We start from the raw sequence: 18,630 nt of genomic DNA, 5'->3' as shown, positions 1-18,630 counted from the left end.
GAGGCGGGGTACACCCTGAACTGGTTGCCAGCCAATCGCAGGGCACATCGAAACAAACAACCATTCGCACTCACAGTCATGCCTACGGGCAATTTAGAGTCTCCAATTAATGCATGTTTTTGGGATGTGGGAGGAAACCGGAGTGCCCGGAGAAAACCCACGCAGGCACGGGGAGAACATGCAAACTCCACACAGGCGGGGACGGGGATTGAACCCCGCACCTCAGAACTGTGAGGCTGACGCTCTAACCAGTCGGCCACCGTGCCGCTTATACAGAGCATCCATCCATCCATCCATTTTCTGAGCCGCTTCTCCTCACTAGGGTCGCGGGCGTGCTGGAGCCTATCCCAGCTGTCATCGGGCAGGAGGCGGGGTACACCCTGAACTGGTTGCCAGCCAATCGCAGGGCACATAGGAACAAACAACCATTCGCACTCACAGTCATGCCTACGGGCAATTTAGAGTCTCCAATTCATGCATGTTTTTGGGATGTGGGAGGAAACCGGAGTACCCGGAGAAAACCCACGCAGGCACGGGGAGAACATGCAAACTCCACACAGGCGGGGCCGGGGATTGAACCCGGGTCCTCAGAACTGTGAGGCTGACGCTCTAACCAGTCGGCCACCGTGCCGCCTTATACAGAGCAACTTTTTGTTATTATTAATTTGAGTGAACCTATTTTTGTTATGTATTTTGGGGCATGTATTAAATACGGTCATGGTTTTGCCTAAAAGTTACATCATCTCTTGGTCTCATTATTACGAAATAGGCTATTTAGTTTGGTATTGTTATTTGGAAGTATGCTTTTATTTAGGTGCACCAGCATGGTATCCACCTGACATTAAACGAACCCAAGCACCCACCATTCTTAGGTAAGGTCTACACAGAGTGGTAGCATGGGTGCTACATAAAATTGGAGGCACCGCTGGGATTTCATTTAATTTGGAGTGGTCTAAAATTCATTGTAAATTATCATAACCCTAGTCTGACCCAGAGAATCAAAATTAGTGCTAAAAAAAAAATAAGAAATTCCTTAATCTCAAACTCGTAGCTATTTCCCTCTTAAATCATATTAAGGAGGCTGTGGGTGAACGTTTTGTCCCAAATGATACACGTTAAGATCTAAATTAGATTAGGTAAGACAACGCTAATAACTTTAATATAATTGGAAAATAATTTTATTACTGCTAAATTTGTTTTAACAAGTGATCACAGTAACTATACCACGCGTGGGGATGGCTCAACTGAAGAAGTGGTGCCTTGGGAAGGGCAAGATCCGGCTTATGCTGTGCTGTTGAAAGAAGTTCCTCCAGAAGCGGAAGTGAATGTAATTGAAGAAGCACTGCAGACTATTAAAACACTTGGGAGAGTCTGTGTGAGAGGAAGGATGTATGACCAGCAGTCTCAAACTTTAACCGTACTGTGTGAGTGCAGAGAGCAGGTCAACATGCATGTTATTCCTATGGACATCCAGCCCGAGGGATTTGCCATGCTTTGGAGAATCTTTGGATATTCTGAACAGGAAGAGGGACCCTCGGCGAAGCCCGCCCCCGATTGTCCAAATGTGCTGCCACCTGATTCCAGTGTTTTGTCCCCATTTCAACCATCTACTCCTGAAGCTATCATCAGAGCCATGGGTGACGTCTTGCAACAGACACGGAAGCCAACCAACTCTGACTACATCTCCTACAGAAGACTGCGAACCTTCTCGGGGGCTACACCGACACCCCAAGAAGAAGAACAGTTGGAAAGCTGGATTGACCAAGACAGATTTATGATTGAAGAATATGAAAAACCAGAGAGAGAGAAAAAGATTAGGCTAATGGAAAGTGTAAAGGGTCCTGCCCTGTAGGCTTTACAAGCTGTACGATTTAATGATCCAAATGCAACATCTATTGACTACCTAAACATACTCGAGAATATCTTTGGCACTACAGAAAGTGGTGAAGAGCTTTATTTTGCCTTCAGAATGTTAGGTCCATGCCCTGGGGAGAAACTCTCCGAGTTCCTGAGACACATGGTGCGAGTCTTGGACAAAGTGGTCCAAAAGGGTGGATTACAGGTAACAACTATAGATAAAGCACGTCTTGACCATCTTATAAAAGGTGCTACTCAGTCTAATTTATTGATCTTAAATCTCAAGTTGGGCGAGAGACTAGACAATCCTCCAACATTTCTGCAGTTACTGAACGAGATACGTTCAGAGGAGGTGCACGAAACTGCGCAAAGCCGACTACATCAGTCCCAAGCTGTTTATGGGAAAATTGCTACAGTAACCTCCATTGTTTGTCGTCATCATAAGGTGTCTTTGAGCCGTGCTTTGTCTGGTCCCTCACCTAGGACCTGTTTGTCATGGGTGACCCTGCCAGGGGCATAAAGCCCCAGACAACTTAGCTCCTAGGATCATTGGGACACACAAGCCCCTCCACCACAATAAGGTGACGGCTCAAGGAGGGACAAACGATGGACTTGTTTTTCCCTTTCACCGGGGGCCCCCTCTGGAGCCAGGCCTGGAGGTGGGGCTCGAAGGCGAGTGCCTGGTGGGCGGGCCTGCACCTATGGGGCCCGGCTGGGTACAGCCCGAAAGGCTAACGTGGGTCCCCCTTCCCATGGGCAAGCATAAGGGTGTCCACACGTGCACTTGGCACCAGAACACTCTAGGTCGCAGTTCGATGATCGACTTTGTGGTCGTGTCATCGGACTTGCGGCCGCATGTCTTGGACACTCGGGTGAAGAGAGGGGCGGAGCGGTCGACTGATCACCACCTCGTGGTGAGTTGGCTCCGATGGTGGGGGTAGATGCCGGTCCGACGTGGCAGGCCCAAAGGTATTGTGAGGGTCTGCTGGGAACATCTGGCAGAATCCCCTGTCAGAAGGAGTTTCAACTCCCACCTCCGACAGAAATTTGCTCATGTTCCGGGGGAGGCGGGGGACATCGAGTGCGAGTGGACCATGTTCCGCGTCTCCATTGCTGAGGCGGCCGACCGGAGCTGTGGCCGTAAGGTGGTCGGTGCCTGTCATGGCAGTCAATCCCCGAACCCGTTGGTGGACACCAATGGTGAGGGATCCCGTCAAGCTGAAGAAGGAGTCCTATCTGGCTTTTTTGGCCTGTGGGACTCCTGATGCAGCTGATGGGTACCGGCTGGCCAAGCGGAGTGCAGCTTTGGTGGTCGCTGAAGCAAAAACTCTGGTGTGGGAGGAGTTCGATGAGGCCATGGAGAAAGACTTCCGGACGGCTTCGAGGAAATTCTGGTCCACCAGCCAGCGTCTCAGGAGAGGAAAGCAGTGCACCACCAACACTGTGTATAGTGGGGATGGGGCACTGCTGACCTCGACTCGGGACGTTGTGAGTCGGTGGGGAGAATACTTCGAAGACCTCCTCAATTCCACCGACACGCCTTCCCATGAGGAAGCAGAGTCTGGTTTCTCTGAGGCAGGCTCTCCTATCTCTGGGGTTGAGGCCCCCGGAGGTGGATGAGATTCGCCCGGAGTTCCTAAAGGCTCTGGATGTTGTGGGGCTGTCCTGGTTGACATGCCTCTGCAACATCGCGTGCACATCGGGGACAGTGCCTCTGGATTGCCAGACTGGGGTGGTGGTCCCCCTTTTTAAGAAGGGGGACCGGAGGGTGTGTTCCAACTACAGGGGGATCACACCCCTCAGCCTCCCTGGTAAGGTCAGGGGTGCTGGAAGTCGAATCTCAGATTCAGGAGTAGCAGTGTGGTTTTCGTCCTGGACGTGGAACAGTGGACCAGGTCTACACCATCGGTAGGGTCCTCTAGGGTGCATGGGAGTTCGCCCAACCAGTCTACATGTGTTTTGTGGACTTGGAGAAGGCATTCGACCGTGTCCCTCGGGGAGTCCTGTGGGGGGTGCTTCGGGAGTATGGGGTACCGAACAACCTGGTACGGGCTGTTCGATCCCTGTACAACCGGAGTCAGAGTTTGGTCCGCATATCCGGCAGTAAGTCGGACTCGTTCCCGGTGAGGGTTGGACTCCACCAAGGCTGCCCTTTGTCACCGATTCTGTTCATAACTTTTATGGACCGAATTTCAAGGAACAGCCAAGGCTTAGAGGGGGTCCTTTTTGGTGGCCTCAGTATTGCATCTCTGATTTTTGCAGATGATGTGGTTCTGTTGGCTTCATCAAGCCGTGATCTCCAACTCTCACTGGAGCAGTTCGCAGCCAAGTGTGAAGCGGCTGTGATGAGAATCAGCACCTCCAAATCTGAGACCATGGTCCTCAGTCGGAAAAGGGTGGCGTGCCCTCTCCAGGTCGGGGATGAGATCCTGCCCCAAGTGGAAGAGTTCAAGTATCTTGGGGTCTTGTTCACGAGTGAGGGTAGAATGGAACGGAAGATCGACAGGCAGATCGGTGCAGTGTCTGCAGTGTTGCGGACTTTGTATTGGTCCGTTGTGGTTCCGAAAGAGCAAGATCCTGGATAGGAGCGGCCAAAATGAGTTTCCTCCGCTGGGTGTCCGGGCTCTCCCATAGAGATAGGGTGAGAAGCTCGGTCATCCGAGAGGATCTCAGAGTAGAGTCGCTGCTCCTCCACATCGAGAGGAGCCAGATGAGGTGGATGGGGATCTGATTCGGATGCCTCCCAGACGCCTCCCTGGTGAGGTGTTCCGAGCATGTGCCACCGGGAGGAGACCCCGGGGACGACCCAGGACAAGCTAGAGAGATTATGTCTTTCGGCTGGCCTGGGAACACCTCGGGATCCCCCCAGAAGAGCTGGATGAAGTGGCTGGGGAGAGAGACATCTGGGCGTCCCTGCTAAAGCTACTGCCCCCGCGACCCAACCTCGGATAAGCGGTAGAAAATGGATGGATGGATGGATGGATGGCTACAGTAACCTCAGACACTGAGCTCAGAGACTTGAAAGACTAAATACACCAATTGAAAGCGCACATACACAAGCACACTCTGCCTTCTGTCATGCCTAGTCATCCGACACCAGTCTCGGTTGAGGCTGAGAGTGCGGAAGATGAAAACATTCAAGCTCTACAGAAAGAAGTCGTCAAGCTCCAAAATAAATATCCGCAATGTCAGTGAGGCCCAAGTACAATCCCGGAATTGACCCCCACTAAAGAGAGACATCATCAACGTCACAGCAGACAAAAACCCTTGTGGCCAGGAATGCAAGTGACTTCTTCTGTTACCGATGAGGGGAAGATGGACATTTTTCAACTCAATGTGTTGCTCCAGAGAACTATCCTCATACAGTCATACAGAAACTACTGCAAGTTCAGAGAAAGTCCAAACACAGCCAGAAATCTGATGAGGCCAAGACTAAGACAATAAATGCCACTGTCAATAGAAGCTGTGTTAAGACTTGCCAGATGGACTTGTCGGTCCAACTTCTACTGCCCAAGTAAAGATTAATGGCAACCCCTGGACTGCACTAATGGACAGTGGCTCCCAAGTTACCATAATCTTTGACAGCTGGTATGCTGCCAACCTGTCACATATACCATTGAACCCGGTGACGGAACTAGCCATTTGGGGCCTGAGTGACTCAGAGGACAGTTACCCGTATAAGGGTTATATTCAAGTTGACTTAGAATTGCCTCAAAAGTCCAAGCCCAACAAAGTCCAGCCGGTCACTGTCCTGGCACTGGTGTGCCCTGACCCTCGTTGTTCGGAAACTATGCCGGTCCTCATCGGCACCAATGTTAGTGGAGTCAGGCCTTCTCACTCCAAAGTAAACAGAAAGGACATGGAGTGTGTCAACTCAGTTAAGGTACAAGTGCGAACAACCCGCCAAGTCCCTTTTCCTGCAATCAAGAGTACTAGAGACAAAGACTTACCTGTGGCAGAGGTTAAATGGATGGGTCCAGGTCCTCTGATCATACTTCCTGGCACTGAGCGCATTGCTATATACAAAGTGAATGAAAAGCAAGACATTGGAGACAGTATACTAATCACTGAATGCGGTTACTCGCCTGCTCTCCCTCCAAGTGTTCTAGTCCAGTCAACAGTATGGTTTTCAAAGCTGCTAGACCCTAACAAGTTCCTGGTGCTGTTGCGAAATGAATCCCTAAAACCAACCGCCATCCCAATGGGGACTGCTCTCGCTCATTTGTATGTTGCTGATATGGTAACAGATACCTCAAGTCCCAATAGGGAAACTGTTCCAGCTATGGACCCCTCTTTGTTTGACTTCAGGGACTCCCCTATCAGCGAGGAATGGAAAGAAAGACTCAGCCAAACACTTGCCCAGCACCCCAATGTGTTTTCTACTGAGGAATGGGATGTTGGTTTGGCAAAAGGAGTAGAGCATCACATTTGTTTAAGCGATAACACTCCTTTCAGAGAGAGGTCCCGCCGCATTGCTCCTGCTGACTTGGATGATCTCCGGCGCCACCTTCAAGGGCTGCTGGCGGCTGTGATCATAAAAGAGTCCAGGAGTCTATACGCTTCACCCATTGTCCTAGCATGTAAAAAGAATGGTCAACTTCGTATGTGTATTGACTATCGCACCCTGAATCAGAGAACCATCCCAGATCAGTACACTGTGCCCCGCATCAACGATGCCCTTGATTGCTTGGCTGGCAGCAAGTGGTTTTCTGTGTTAGACCTGCGCAGCGGCAACTATCAAATTTCGATGGCCACAGAGGACAAGGAGAAGACTGCCTTCATATGTCCTATGGGATTCTTCCAGTTTGAACGGATGCCGCAGGGAATCACCGGGGGCCCCGCGACATTTCAGCAACTAATGGAAAAAGCCGTTGGTGACATGCACCTGCTTGAAGTAATTGTTTACCTGGATGATTTGATCGTGTTTGGGAAAACTTTGGAGGAACATGAAAAAAGACTCCTCAAGGTAATTATGCGTCTGGAAGAAGCAGGTCTCAAGTTGTCTCTCGACAAGTGTCAGTTCTGGTGCACTCAAGTCACTTACGTTGGGCATATCGTGACAGAGCATGGTATTGCCACAGACCCAGAAAAAGTTGATGCTGTGACTAGGTGGAAGCAACCCACAGATCTCCCATCGCTGCAGTCCTTTCTGGGGTTCTGTGGCTACTACCGCAGATTTATTAAAAACTACTCCATCATACAACCCCAATTCCAATGAAGTTGGGATGTTGTGTTAAACAAATAAAAACAGGATACTATGATTTGGAAACCATGTTCAACCTATATTTAATTGAATACACTACAGAGATATTTAATGTTCAAACTGATAAACTTTATTGTTTTTAGCAAATAATCATTAACTTAGAATTTTATGGCTGCAACATGTTCCAAAAAAGCTGGGACAGGTGGCAAAAAAGACTGAGAAAGTTGAGGAATGCTAATCAAACACTTGTTTGGAACATCCCACAGGTGAACAGGCTAATTGGGAACAGGTGGGTGCCATGATTGGGTATAAAAGGAGCTTCGCTGGATTGCTCAGTCATTCACAAGCAAATATGGGGCGAGGTTCACCTCTTTGTGAACAGTGCGTGAGAAAATAGTCGAACAGTTTAAGGACAATGTTCCTCAACATACATTTGCAAGGAATTTAGGGCATGTTCAACCTATATTTAATTGAATACACTACAGAGACAAGATATTTAATGTTCAAACTGATGAACTTTATTGTTTTTAGCAAATAATCATTAACTTAGAATTTTATGACTGCAACACGTTCCAAAAGAGCTGGGACAGGGTCATGTTTACCACTGTGTTACATCACCTTTTCTTTTAACAATATTCAATAAACGTTTGGGAACTGAGTACACTAATTGTTGAAGCTTTGTAGATGGAATTCTTGCTTGATCTACAGCTTCAGCTGTTCAACAGTCCGTGGTCTCCGTTGTCGTATTTTACGATTCATAATGCGCCACGCATTTTCAATGGGAGACAGGTTTGGACTGCAGGCAGGCCAGTCTAGTTCCCACACTCTTTTACTTCGAAGCCACGCTGTTGTAACATGTGAAGAATGTGGTTTGGCATTGTCTTGCTGAAATAAGCAGTGGGGTCCATGAAAAAGACGTTGCTTGGATGGCAACATATGTTTCTCCAAAACCTGTATCTACCTTTCAGCATTAATGGTGCCTTCACAGATGTGTAATTTACCCATGCCATTGGCACTAACACAGCCCCATACCATCAGAAATGCTGGCTTTTGAACTTTGCGTCCATAACAGTCCTGCTGGTTTTTTTCCTCTTTGGCCCGGCCGGAGGACACGACGTCCACAATTTCCCAAAACAATTTGAAATGTGGACTCGTCGGACCACAGAACACTTTTCCACCCAAGGAGCAGCCCAGGCCATGAGAGGTCAGCCTGAACACCAAGTAGTCACCACTCACAGAACTGTTGTAAGACCCGTTGCTTTCGCAAGTCGCAAGTTGAGTGCATCAGAGAAAAACTACCCTGTGCACCAACTCGAGGTTTACAAGTGAGCTGTGGTTGACAAGTTCCACGATTACCTATATGGAGCTAATTTTACTGTGAGAACCGATAACAACCCCCTCACATATATTCTCACGATGGCAGAACTAAATGCTATGGGTCATCGTTGGCTATCAGCCCTTTCTACATATAATTTCGCCTTGCAGTATAGACCTGCTAGCAGCAACATTGATGCGGATTCACTCTCACGCAATCCCCTTCCTTCTACCGAGGAAGGTTGGCAGACTATTCTCTCTGAAAGCATCAAAGCCATCTGTAAACCCATCAAGTGTAAAGAGACGCCCGCAGTTGTTGCTGAGTCGGTTGGAATGTCTCCCGTAGGCATCCCGGAGTATTTTGCATACCCAGTTCGGCTGGAGTTGGGTTTACTAATGCAACTCAGTCACAGAGACCTCATATGAGCTCAAGACACCGCCCCCACTATTGCTCCAGTTAAACAGTCACTGAGCGGTGGTCCACCATTGTCAACTAGAGAGTACCCGACTTCCGCGTTGCTCAGTAAGGAAGCAAGTAAGCTCGTTGTTAAAGATAAACTGCTCTATAGAAGAGTTGAAAGAAATGGATGTGAAATGCATCAGCTAGTTCATATTTAACGTTTCATTGTTGCAGATAATGTAATGATTTAATTCACTCATCCTGTTTACAATTAGTGCGTTGTCTTTTGTCTTTGTTTCTTTCTCCCTTCGAGAAACTTTGTTCTGTTCGACTGATCAATTCTGATTCTCAATAAACCTCAATTATAATACCACAGCGGAACCTTAAAAACTCCACTGTGACACCGTAAAACTGTTTACGGGATACAGATTTTCCATTCTGCTTGACCTAATAGCCAAACAGGACAAAAAATAAATAAATAAATAAATAATTTAAAAACATTACAAAACTCAAATGTAAATGGTGGCTCTCACCATATGTTGTAGTGGAGGAAATGGTGGCTCTCACCATATGTTGTAGTGGAGGAAATGCCTAATTTACCAGTGTACAAGATCAAGCCTGAGAGAGGTATGGGTTCAGAAAAAACACTCCATCTGTTGTCCATCAGTTATCTTGTACGACTTCCTGTGGAAAGGGTTCAAGAAGAATCTCAACCAAAACCGTTAACCAGGTCACGACAACAGAAGGCCAAAGACCCGAGGTTGTCAAGCAACCAGGAAGAAGCGACCTCATCGGAGTCAGAGTACGAGGAAGTGATTTGTACAAGACCTGCTGACTCAAACTGCTCAAATGTCGACAAAGCACTCCCTACCCGTCATCAGGGAAACAGAACATGAAAGAGAAGTTCCGGCTGCTACGGAGCCAGAGGCAACTGATGTTCAGACTCCGTCCCCCAAGCCTGCTCCCGTGGGCAACGGTTTAGAAGGGGAAGCAGACCCTAACCCAACGAACGTGGGAGAGGTGGAAGTCCAAACGGTGGAACGCCCAAGGAGGGTCACCAGTCAAGTAGTCAAGCTGACCTATGATGAACTTGGCAAGCCCTGTGAGCATCCTATTACAGTCCTGAGCCATGGAGTTCTGGTGGGTAGTGGAGTATACAAGGACTCTAGAAGAAGTCCCTGTCACACCAGTTGGTGCCACCCCATGGCGTTGTGTGTCACTTGTTCAAATTTTCGCTCATCCGTTAACAGTCAGACTGTTTAGTCATTTGAATTTTTTATGAGGACATCAAAATCCTTAGAAAGGGGGAGGGTGTAGCCCGGTGGTAATTCGGGGTACTAAATTCTCGCAAACCTCCATCCATCCATTTTCTGAGCCGCTTCTCCTCACTAGGGTCGCGGGGGTGCTGGAGCCTATCCCAGCTGTCATCGGGCAGGAGGCGGGGTACACCCTGAACTGGTTGCCAGCCAATCGCAGGGCACATAGGAACAAACAACCATTCGCACTCACAGTCATGCCTACGGGCAATTTAGAGTCTCCAATTCATGCATGTTTTTGGGATGTGGGAGGAAACCGGAGTGCCCGGAGAAAACCCACGCAGGCACGGGGAGAACATGCAAACTCCACACAGGCGGGGACGGGGATTGAACCCCGCACCTCAGAACTGTGAGGCTGACGCTCTAACCAGTCGGCCACCGTGCCGCCGCAAACCTTAAAGGGTTAATATAAACTCCTTTGTCACCCTTCTATATAGTATTTAATGCAAGTGCATTTATTGTGACGTAAAATGTGTTTGTCATGTATGTAAATGTGTTAAATTGAAGGTTTATACTGATGGGGATTTTTGGTTTGACTAATTACGGTATATAGTATTGTAAAGATGAGGTTGTTCTCTTCCTGTGCTAAGCCATTGGTATTAGTGTGTATTGTTGGGTGTAGTATGGGTTGGAGAGGTGAGAAGAGATGTCTCACGAGAAGAAGGGGGAGGAGATAGAGGCAAGCGGGAAAGAGAGGAGGACGGACGATGAAGAGAGTGGAGAAACGAAGCTCCATTGTTAAGACTTGTGTGACGTCTGCATACGTAGTGTTTTTTATATACGGTGTATTGAATGGTATTCTAATGACAACTAAGGGCAGTTGGAGTTAGAGGTTTTATGTTTTATTTTGGGTTTAACTCATAAGTTTGAATTCACACCAACTGGGGTTTACAACCAGCCAAACGAACCTCGGACACTTTCTTTTATACAGAGCAACTTTTTGTTATTATTAAGGCTCCAGCACACCCATGACCCTATAGTGATGATAAACAGGACAGAGAATGGATGGATGGATCATTTAATTACAAACACTGTAGTTAGCAGAGCTGTCTGTGGGACATGCCAAAATCACATACATTCAATGAAAATAAAAATGGTATAAAATGAAGTAACCACATTTCAAGACTTATTATTTATTGTACTGGTATATGTCCAAATGTTAGCCACTTATTCAAAGACCTCATAGTTTAATTATTCTGCTACATTTTCATGATGACTTTGTGATTCTGATGAGGACAAAATAGAAATACATTGTTTAATGATTATCCATCTAACAATTTCCATGTAAACCAAGTAATATTGTCTTTGTAAAGACAGAATTGTTGATGTACCTATTGTATTGAATTTCGTTACATTTTTCAGGTGTACTTAATGAAGTGTGGATTTACAACCCTGAAGCAGTGGAATGAAAACTGAGTGTTAAAGGCTATCTGAAGCTTGAGTTTAACGATCATAGCGAATAGTTTTGCCTATGTTGACCTCATTGTGTGAAATGTTGGCCACATTAATATTAAATGCCTGCAGAGACAGAAAAAGGGCAACCATACAGTCAGCAGTGTAAAATAAGTGAAATAAATGTTGCATTTCTAATGTACTGGAAAATGTATTAATTGTTCAATACACGGTAAATACAACCCTTTAATGACAGATTAAGTCCAACGTGTGATTACTGTAGCGGAGTAGCTAGAGTCAGATATCTAACCATGACATCATTAATGTGATATGGCCTTGTTTTTGTGCTGACAACAATGTCATGTCTCAACACGCACAGGCACATCATGAAAGAGCCCGAGGCCGTAAAATCACAGGAATTAAGGCTGTCAAGCTACACTCACATGGCTGTGACCATGACAAAAGTAGTCAGAATTCAAGGCAACCAGTAGTTTTCATGGAGTCTATATAATTTCTTTTTTCTTTAGAGCGCCCTGCATTGTGCTTGGACTCTTATGATGCCCACAGTACTTACACAGGTTGATGATTAAATGCAAGAATGCTGAGATGTGTGTCTGGGGCAGACAGTCCTTCGTGAGGCGTCTCAGAAAAGAAAGCCCAGGAATGTGATAACACATGACTTAGAAGGGCTTTGCAGGTCACACACAAGCCATGAAAGTGTTTTTATTCATTGTGCCGATGCATGGAAACTAACTGGAGAAACAGTTAAAAAGTGTCTTCCAGAGTACCCGATTAAGAAATTTAGGATGAACATGACAACTGCATGTACAAAAATATATTGGCACTGATCTCTTCTTTTTAGGAAACTGTAATATTTATAGTTTGTTTTCTTTTAGGAAATGAAGGATACAGATCAAAGCAGCAATAACAGTTTAATGGTCTGATTTATTATGGTTTGGTTGTTTTTTGGGTTTTTTTGGTGAGAAAAAGTTGCATTTACACCCCAAGTGATAACGTTCCTGGTGCATGGCTGTCATAATAATTTAATTTTCCAAATAATATCCAAGTTTGACCTGGGATGTAAATTAAATATTTCACTGCTAGCGTAATATGATTTTTTACGCAAATCGGAGCACACCATAGTCTATCAATAACCTACGCTAATCCATCCATTCATTTCTATTACTGCTTAATCTCACTAGGGTCACGGGCGTGCTGGAGCCCGTCCCAGCTGACTCCTGTCAAGAGGCAGGATCCACCCTGAACTGGTCGCCAGCCAATCACAGTAACCCACGCTAACGCGATACTAAATTCTTAATTACAGTAAATATTTGTATGAACAACATTTCTACGCCATAGATATAAAACATCCATCCATCCATTTTCTGAGCCGCTTCTCCCCACCGGGGTCGCAGGCGTGCTGGAGCCTATCCCAGCTATCATCGGACAGGAGGCGGGGTACACCATGAACTGGTTGCCAGCCAATCGCAGGGCACATACAAAACAAACAACCATTCGCACTCGCATTCACACCTACGGGCAATTTAGTCTCCAATTCATGCATGTTTTTGGGATGTGGAAGGAAACCGGAGTGCCCGGAGATAACATGCAAACTCCACACAGGCGGGGCCGGGGATTGAACCCCAGTCCTCAGAACTGTGAGGCTGACGCTCTAACCAGTCAGCCACCGTGCCGCCAGTATAGTAGATAGGGCACTGACTGACTTTGAACCATGTATGACATATTCCTACACTGTCTGTAACCTCGAACTGTCGTGTGATTGTACCGTCGTAAACCAAGGACCCACTGTAATTTTTATTGCCTGTCCGCGACCCTTCCAAAATGACTTCACAGCTCACTTTTGGTTCCTAACCCACCAGTTGAGAATCACTGCGTCTATTCAATTCTAATTAATTTTTTCTAATTCAATTTAAAGAGTATTCCAAGAGCCTTGAGCCACTATGCACATGCTGCGACTTGAGAACAGAGCACACGTGTCACAGAGGACCCACATGGTCTTGCTAGACATAGCAGGATTATGTGGGTCCTCTCTAGAGTGAGCTAATGCTGACATATGAACCTGAACATCTGCCCAGGTTGCTAACCAGGCCCTCTTCAAGCTCTTTCCCATGAGAAAACAAACCGAGTAGAGACAAAGTGCCAGTGGCACACTGCAAACAGACACCGTTGTGTGAGTGGACTTCTTGCTTTCTTCGCACAACACGGCTCATTAGTCAGATGACATGCACTCATCCAGACCATGAGTACAAACAGCAACAACACAAAATCTTGCCTTTTTCTTTAGCTTGTGATCCATCCTGCAAAAGTAAAGACTGTTGGTAGCACTGAGAAGATGATTCTTTTCACGATATGTTGCACATGGAGAGATTGGCGGTGTAAAGTGTTGACCACTCTTGGCACATTTGAAAGTCAGATTTTTGCTCTTGCGCAATTTCTGATACAAATAACTGTAAGAATAACAATGTTGAGACATGTCAACAAGCGTGTCTTTAAAAATACAGTACTTTGCATCTTGGGCCACCATTAGATTTATTCCTATAATATTATAATGTCCCTACATAACTGCAGACCTTCCACAAGGCCAAACTGTTAACAAAAGTGAACAATGTCACACAGCATTGTTTTTGTATTCGCATTTCCATCTATTTATTAGTTAGAAGGCTACTTCCTAGTTAATGGAGGCGGAAGAATGTGTTACCATTTGTAAATGCCACTGTGATTCAAAGGTTGAAATTAATGATTGTCAATGCAAGTTATCCTAATCCTCACCAAAATGTAACTGATTCTTCAATGCTCTGTGCACCACCTCTCAACAAACCTTTGTGGTTTTCACATTTTTATTCTACTACAGCTATAGCTGTCCTACTACATACCGTAATGATTTTCACAAACCTTTGTAGAACAGTGGTACATGGGCACAGGAATGACCCATGAAATTTTGAAAAGAGGAATTTATGGAAGATACCAACCCCCAGAATCTAAATGACACGGCATATCTACTTGTCGCACTCCGTGAACCAGGACATTTTCAGCTATATAAAAAATACGTGGACAAACAAATATGTCTTTACCTTTTGATGGTCCACTCCGCACTCTACTAAGTGACATTGTAGGTGTGTGTGGGTGGGTGTGTGTGTGTGTGTGTGTGTGTGTGCATTGTAGAATTAGCCTGCACATGTACAAACAAACAGTTAACTTGGATGAAATAATGCACTAGTTGGAGATTTTCATTCCCATTATACAACAACATTTTGGGCATTTCATTCATGAGGACAATGTTATGTTTGCAAACCTGGTTGCCTTTTAATGTTCAATGTCGAAGGTAAACTATTGTGGATATAATGATAGCGTATCATATTTAATCCCCTGGGGTGCGGAACCCCAATAAATCACTTTGAGATGCAGATGACAAAGTGAAAAAGGACAGCATATGGTATATGGACATATCAGAGAACAAGACTATCATTAGGAGACATAAACCCTGTAAATGGCAAATATAATGACTTGAATGAATAATAACGGACTGATCAGGCTGCCTAGGAGATAACACTCCTTGGAATATAATTTAATCATTACAGATTTGTGTGTCCTTCATGTGCATCTTCTAATAGCCTAATAGAATTAGTATGTACGAGTTGAACCTAATTGGGGGGGGGGGGACTCAATATTAACGGCTGCATATAAAATAGGAATAAGAGGTAGGAAACGAGACGAGAGTGTCTTCCTCCTTTCTGCATGCTCTTTTAAGCAGAATGCACGCATGCAGGGGGTGAGACTTCAAGTACCATCTTTTGTCCGCAAGCGAGCAAAATGTATGCAGCACACAAAAAGACATCTCTCAAATGATTAGAAAATGTTCATTCATGTTCTCTTCCAACAGTCTCCACTGCATTTGGGTGCGCCTGCCGCTGTCTCATTCATGTATACGGTTTCTCAATGGGGGGGGCGGGGGGGGGGGTGCACGGAAGCACGGAAGACTGCTGGTTTCGCCCAAAACAACCGAGGAGTAACCGAGCCCCTTTTGCTACAAATCAATCCAAATCATTACATTGGTCGCTTTGTGTAAGCGTATATACATACGGACAATCACCATGTGCACTCGTCCTTACAATGTAACATCCGGGTATGACAAGCTAACATCCAGAAGACATTTTTACACCAAATACTATGGTGCCACCCACCTGCTTGTGTTGTATCGGTGAGGTCGTAGCTCACCCCAGGGTACTCCCTCAGCTTCCGCCCGCTTAGGTTGAGGATCCCGGAGCACACGGCATCCTCCAGAGCTCGCTCCAGGCTCCGGGCCGTGTGGTGCTGCTGCTGCTGGTGCTGTTGGTGGTACTGCTGCTGGTACTGGCTGTTCCCCGGGCTCCATTGAGGTGCGCTAGGGAAGTGGTGATGGTTCTGGAGCGCCGTGACAGCTCCCACACCTCCTTGACTGGAAGCCATTTTCGTTTAAAAAAAAAATTTTAAAAAGAAAGAAAAAAGAAAGAGGAATTGAGTCCAGAACGATAACAGCAGCAGCAGCGCACAGCGGCAGAATCTACGCCCATGCGCGTACAGGGGCGTGCATGACGAAGGGGAGGCGCAGGGGGTGGGCCACCACCGAGGTGGAGGTGCTGATGGATGCTGGCGGTTGGCGGTGGTGGATCGGATGGAATGGCCATTTTAGGAATTAACCCCTCCTTTCAAATGATTAACAAGCAGCAGGCGCCCTATTTTCAGAGGTGGTAAAATTACACACACTCTGTACTTAAGTACAAATAGTTGTGTAAAAAAAAAAAAAAAGGTAGAAGTAGTAATTCAACTCCTTTGAGTAAAAAAAAAGTGCAGACTCTGAAATTTGAAAATTTTCTGCCCCCCTCATGAAATTTCAAGCAAAAGATAAAGAAACCTAGTTTCACCTTTTGTGTAAATAATATTTGTCCTGAGACAAGATGCAACAGTGTAATTCCTAAATGTTTTTTTTTTTTTTTTTTACTCTTGTCCCTCCCACTTGATAACCAACTGACACTGTTACATGTCAATTATTCATCCATTTTCTCTATTGCTTCTCCTCACGAGGATTGCAGGTGAGCCGGAGCCTATCCCAGCTGACTTTGGTCGAGAGAGGCGGTACACACCTTGGCTTAATCGGCAGTTAAACGCAGGAAACAAAACAACCATTCACGCTCACATTCGGAGAAAACCCACGCAAGCACGGGGAGAAGATGCAAAATCCACAGAGCAAAGCTAAAATCTGAGTTTAAACCCCCAACCACAGAACTGTGAAGTGGATTGGCTAACCACACACCCACCATGCTGCCCATATCAAATATCAGCAATAAAATAAGTTTTACAGCATTTTTTGTCTGATTTTGATGTATTCTCTGTGATTGTTTGACCATTTTGTTTTATTGTAGACACAGATGCCACATTTTAAATAGTAGGTATTCAAAATACACACAACCCTGTAACTAAAAACGTTTTAGTCATCTAGAGAAAGAGAAAAAATGTGAGCTTCATGACTCAGCCGAAATGAGATCTTTAATCTGATTCCTCTGGCCATGGGTAGATCTAAGGTACAGTAAGTCTTATATTTTTCATATTTTATCAATGTTTTCAGCCATAAAGGCTGAACTGGCTGAGGCTGAGAACAATAGCACACTAGCCAACGACTTGAATACTTTCTACTGCAGATTTGAAAAGGACAGTTTCACACCACACACCCACCCGGCCGCACCCGCGACCACAATCACACCTCTGACTTCTGCGTTAACCATTCATGAACAGGATGTGAGACGCATCTTCAACCAACAAAAGATTAACAAAGCGGCAGGCCCGGACCATGTGTCCCCATCCTGCCTCAAAGTCTGCGCGGACCAGCTCGCTCCAATCTTCACTCAGATCTTCAATAGATCTCTGGAACTGTGCGAAGTTCCATCCTGTTTGAAACGCTCCACCATCATTCCAGTCCCCAAAAAACCTGCAAACTCGGGTCTGAATGACTACAGGCCTGTCGCTTTGACATCTGTGGTCATGAAGTCCTTTGAACGTCTCGTGCTGGACCACCTCAAGAGTGTCACAGGTCCCCTGCTAGACCCCCTGCAGTTTGCCTACCAAGCGAACAGGTCTGCGGATGATGCAGTCAACATGGGACTGCACTTCATCCTAGAACACCTCGACAGTGCAGGGACCTACGCGAGGATCCTGTTCGTGGACTTCAGCTCAGCGTTCAACACTATCATCCCTGAACTCCTTTCATCCAAGCTTCTCCAGCTCAGTGTCTCACCTGCCATCTGCCAGTGGATTTACAGCTTTCTGACGGGCAGGACACAGCAGGTGAGGCTGTGGGAGACCATCTCATCCACACGCAGCATCAGCACTGGGACGCCCCAAGGTTGTGTCCTCTCTCCGCTGCTCTTCTCTCTCTACACGAACGACTGCACCTCAGCGAACCCGACTGTCAAACTCCTGAAGTTTGCAGATGACACCACTGTCATCGGCCTCATCAAGGACGGTGACGAGTCTGCATATCGACAGGAAGTGGAGCGGCTGGAGCTGTGGTGCCGCCGACACAACCTGGAGCTGAACACGCTCAAGACTGTAGAGATGATCGTGGACTTCAGGAGGCATCCTTCGCCACAGCTGCCCCTCACGTTGTCCAGCCGCCTTGTGTCAACCGTCGAGACCTTTAAGTTCCTGGGAATTACAATCTCTCAGGACCTGAAGTGGGCGACTAACATCAACTCCGTCCTCAAAAAGGCACAGCAGAGGATGTACTTCCTGCGGCTTCTGAGAAAGCACGGCCTGCCACCGGAGCTGCTGAGACAGTTCTACACAGCGGTCATCGAATCAGTCCTTTGTTCTTCCATCACAGTCTGGTTCGGTGCTGCTACAAAAAAGGACAAACTCCGACTGCAACGGACAATCAAAACTGCTGAAAGGATTGTCGGTACCCCCCCTACCCACCATTGAGGACTTGCACGCTGCCAGAACTAAGACAAGGGCGTGCAAAATCCTCTCGGACCCTCCGCACCCAGGTCACCAGCTCTTCCAGCTCCTTCCCTCAGGTAGGCGCTACCGATCAATGCAAACTAGAACTAGTAGACATTCCAACAGCTTCTTCCCTCTTGCGATCAACTTCTTAA

At 46.4% G+C, this 18,630-nt stretch overlaps 1 protein-coding gene across 4 annotated transcripts in view; it reads right to left on the bottom strand.

Annotated features, from left to right (window-relative positions):
* Positions 1-17,214, bottom strand: part of lrch2 (leucine-rich repeats and calponin homology (CH) domain containing 2) — a 466,084-nt gene extending 448,870 nt beyond the window's left edge. For 2 of the 4 annotated variants that reach the window (XM_061751693.1, XM_061751690.1), the window contains exon 1: positions 15,685-17,212. In XM_061751693.1, the coding sequence (XP_061607677.1) occupies positions 15,685-15,949 (265 nt within the window). In that variant the 5' untranslated portion in view covers positions 15,950-17,212. Of the gene's footprint in view, positions 1-15,684 lie in introns of all 4 variants that reach the window. The other 2 variants (XM_061751691.1, XM_061751689.1) reach the window with 2 other exon arrangements.
* Between the last annotated feature and the right edge of the window lie 1,416 nt (positions 17,215-18,630).

Source organism: Phyllopteryx taeniolatus, chromosome 17, assembly GCF_024500385.1.
Source record: "Phyllopteryx taeniolatus isolate TA_2022b chromosome 17, UOR_Ptae_1.2, whole genome shotgun sequence".
Classification (NCBI taxonomy): Eukaryota; Metazoa; Chordata; class Actinopteri; order Syngnathiformes; family Syngnathidae; genus Phyllopteryx; species Phyllopteryx taeniolatus.
This window is presented reverse-complemented; position numbering and strand designations above follow the sequence as displayed.